The sequence below is a fragment of the Pholcus phalangioides genome, unplaced genomic scaffold, assembly GCF_987345545.1.
Source record: "Pholcus phalangioides strain wild (caught in Gottingen) unplaced genomic scaffold, Ppha-v1.0 ptg000001l_1, whole genome shotgun sequence".
In the NCBI taxonomy this organism is placed as follows: domain Eukaryota; kingdom Metazoa; phylum Arthropoda; class Arachnida; order Araneae; family Pholcidae; genus Pholcus; species Pholcus phalangioides.
The window spans coordinates 22,584,042-22,588,086 of NW_028301594.1; the positions used below are offsets into that span (position 1 = coordinate 22,584,042).

At 44.2% G+C, this 4,045-nt stretch overlaps 2 protein-coding genes across 2 annotated transcripts; both read left to right on the forward strand.

The window, feature by feature from the left end:
* Positions 1-381: 381 nt before the first annotated feature.
* Positions 382-1,758, forward strand: LOC149090079 (uncharacterized). Its single transcript, XM_089235232.1, has one exon. It carries the CDS (start codon positions 382-384, stop codon positions 1,756-1,758), a length of 1,377 nt encoding a protein of 458 aa, XP_089091358.1.
* An 8-nt stretch (positions 1,759-1,766) lies between these two features.
* On the forward strand, positions 1,767-3,635 carry LOC149090080 (uncharacterized). Its single transcript, XM_089235240.1, has one exon. It carries the CDS (start codon positions 1,767-1,769, stop codon positions 3,633-3,635), a length of 1,869 nt encoding a protein of 622 aa, XP_089091366.1.
* The last annotated feature ends 410 nt before the right edge of the window (positions 3,636-4,045 follow it).

Here is a 4,045-nt window from a genome sequence, read left to right on the forward strand (position 1 = left end):
GCGTATCCATGTATTTGTGATTCGCCGTAGGGAGGCGCTTTGGGAGAGAGTGGGGGGATCGACCTCTCCGGGGAGGGTCGGTCTTTTCTTCTCTCTCTTACAGCGCACTCCTCAATAAGTTTTAAGTTTGGGTTCTCTACTTGAGAGACACGCACGTACTTTACGGGGCCTCCGTTCGCCCATCTTAATGATTGTTTCTAAGCCGTTTTTAAGCAATTAAATTAGTTATTATTGTTACTTCATAGTGTTGCGAACTTATGTGACTCGATCCTCTGTCTCTGGTGAGAACTAGTTAGCTACTGAAAACAAACATACAGTCCACGAAAATACATTGGTCCGTCGGAGCACCGGAGGTAGAGGAAAGACGCCATTCAAACCACCATGGAGCGCATCACCGTCCTAAATAGGAAAAGAGGGACTATCAAGGCGAAAGTCTCGCGTCTTGAAGGACAGCTAACTGATGATGCTGAACTGATGGACATCGTTCAAATTCGCAACAAATTGAGCAGTGTCGCTGAAATCGCGGCTGACACCAGAAATCTACAAAACGACTTCTTTGAAGTGCTCAAGGACGAGGAGGTAGAAAAAGAGGAAGAAGAACTCCTTTGTCTTGAGGACAGGATAGAAGGAATCAAGGTTCGACTAGATAGACTTCTCTTAGATGAAGCGAGCATAGGCTCAGAAACAGAATCATCTGGGAAGGTTCAAGGCAGGCGAGGGCTACAAATGAAACTCCCTGAGATCCAGTTAGCCAAATTTTCTGGTTCATTCGAAGAGTGGAACACATTCAAGTGCCACTTTACTGCGGTCATCGGCAACAACGGTGGACTTTCGGATGGACAGAAACTGCTTTACCTACGATCATCGCTAGAAGGAGAGGCAAAACATGTGGAAACGCCAGATGACACCTACTCATCACTGATGAAGGCCTTGGAAATGAGATATGAAAACAAGCGATTCATAGTGAACAGCCACATCAATGTCATTATATGTTTTCAGAGGCTAGAAAGAGAATCCTCGAGGGATCTCAGAAAGCTAGTGGATGAACTTTGCAAACATCTTAGAGCACTGAAGCTCGTCGGATTGGGGACCGACAAGCTCTCAGAGTCGCTTCTGATAAACATCGTGCTTCAAAGGGTTGACAAGGAAACAAGAAAGAGTTACGAAATGTCCTTATCTTCCAATGAAGTGCCTGAGTGGAAGGACTTTCTAGAATTTCTCCAAAAACGTTGCGCTGTGCTAGAGAACATCGAAAGATCAAACATCGATTCTTCTTCGGTAAGAGTGAAAGCACCAAAATATGCCGGAGGAGTAAAAAATTTGGTGTTGGAGACAAAAGAGCGCGAATCTTGCCTAGTTTGCTCCGGAAAGCATGCAATTTACAAATGCTGGAAATTTCTGAACATGCCAACGGGGGAACGCTTTCATTTAGTGAGAGGGAAAGGTCTATGTTTCAATTGCCTCTCGAATTCACATCGCATAGCCTGTTGTCAAGCAAGAAGTTGTAGCCGGTGTGACAGAAAACATCACACCCTTCTCCATAGGCAAGAAGTAAGCGACAATACGTCAAAAGGGAAAAAAGAAAGTGAAAGAGGTCGGGAGGAGAAACAGGACAGCGAAAAGAAAAAGATGACCCCTTCGGCTGAGCTCGACCAACACCTTCTAGAGCAAGAAGGTATTGGCTCGACCCTCCAAGTTCAACATCGGGGTGTTTTGTTTCGGATAGCTCCAAGCAAACGCTATTGTCCACGGTGGTGATAAGCATCATGGATATCAACGGGGAAAGGAGACCCTGCAGAACACTTCTCGATTCTGCTTCACAATCGAATTTTATTACTATCTCATGTGCAAGATCGCTGGGGCTGAAAGAAGAAAGAACACATATATCTGTGTCCGGGTTGAACGGAGCAACAAACATCATCAGCAGGAAAATACGAGCTACGATTGTTAACGAGGAGAGAACCATTGCTAAGGAGATGGAGCTTCTCTTGGTTCCAAAGATCACTGGTTTAACTCCAATGAAGCCCGTCAACGTTGCCTCCCTCCGTCTTCCAAACCACATCAAGTATGCGGATGCCAATTTTCACTCCCCTGGCAAGATTGATGTATTGCTCGGAGCGGAAAACTTCTTCCAATGGCTAAGGGAGGGAAGAATAAATTTAAATTCCGGGCTTTTACTTCAAGAGACGGTTTTCGGCTGGATCGCCACTGGCAGAGTCCCACAAGATGGGAATCATATTTCTACGTGTCACTTACTGACAGAATCCTTAGAGGAAAACTTAAAGAAATTCTGGGAAATAGAAGAGGTAAATGACCTCTCCCCTCGCCTTAGTCCCGAAGCCATCCAATGCGAGGAAGATTTCTTGCATTTCTGCGCCCGCAACGACGATGGTGGAAGCATTGTCAAGATGCCGCTGAAGGTAGACCAGCATCCACATCTTGGCCATTCAAAGATGGCAGTAGAGAGAACTCTAGACTCCCTTTGGAGACGCTTGGAAAAAGTTCCAAATCTAAAAAGATTACAATCGGAGCTGATAGAACTACCCCAGTGTGCACAAATAAACTTGCGCAAGTGGTGTATGAATGTGAAAGACTTGATGCCGGCATCATCAACCTACAGTGCCCAGGATTATCCAGTGCCAGACGGAACCGAGTCTACTGTGAAGACCTTGGGACTGTGTTGGAACTCCACTCAGGACTACTTCTCATTCAAGGTAACCCCTAAATCTTCTCAGTACACAAAGCGAGCTGTATTATCTGGAATCGCTACGATATTTGATCCTCTTGGCCTTATCGGCCCCGTCGTTGCTAAGGGAAAAATATTCATGCAAAAACTATGGATACTTAAACTTGATTGGAATGAGCATTTGCCTCGCCCCCATGCTAGAGTGTGGCATAAATTCATTTCGGAGTTGCACGAAATAGAGACCTCTCGAATTTCCAGGTTCGTTGGCATAAATCCTGAAAATACGGTTGAGTTGCATGGGATCGCAGATGCATCTCAAAACGCTTATGGCGCAGCTGTTTACATCAGATGCATTTCTCGTTCAGGTGACATAACCGTCAGGCTGTTGTGTAGTAAGTCTAGGGTTGCACCCCTGAAATCGCTTAAAATACCAAGATTAGAGCTATGCGCAGCACTGCTATTGTCCCAATTGATTCGTAAATCTACAGTAGCATTACGAACGTCCTCCGGAAGGGTTATGTTGTGGTCAGATTCCACTATTGCTTTGGCCTGGATCGGCACTTCCGCACACCAGCTGAAGACCTTCGTTGTGAATCGAGTATCCAGCATACAGGAGCTGACCAAGGAATATCATTGGGGTCATGTCTCTTCGTCTCAAAATCCTGCAGATCTTGTATCTCGAAGCGCCAGCCCTAAAGAATTGCTTGATAATTCACTGTGGTGGAATGGACCCGAATTTTTGATGCAATACATTGATGTTCCTCTCCAAGATTGTGAAGACAGTGTTACAGATGCTTCGTACTTGAAGGAACTAAAACCGATTACGAACACTACACTGACCATTGTCAACAAGGAAAAAGTGTTAGTGACCAATTGGAATCACTTGTGTACATATTGCAAACAATTTATTTACTCTATTGTGTACTTCACATCGTTTGCAAATCATTAGTATGTATAGAGTGCAAATCATTAGTATGTATAGAGTGCAAATCATTAGTATGTATAGAGTGCAAATCATTAGTATGTATAGAGTGCAAATCATTAGTATGTATAGAGTGCAAATCATTGTGTTAGTATTTTTAGTATGATAATCGTTAGTATGTTTAGTATGATAAATCATTAGTTTGTTTAGTAGGATAAATCGTTAGTATGTTGTACAGTTCAAGTGTAGAGTAATGTGATACGTAATTTGAATGTGTTGAAATATAAATATTTCAACGCCGGGCGGTATGTTAAGGCCCGTGCGTATCCATGTATTTGTGATTCGCCGTAGGGAGGCGCTTTGGGAGAGAGTGGGGGGATCGACCTCTCCGGGGAGGGTCGGTCTTTTCTTCTCTCTCTTACAGCACACTCCTCAAT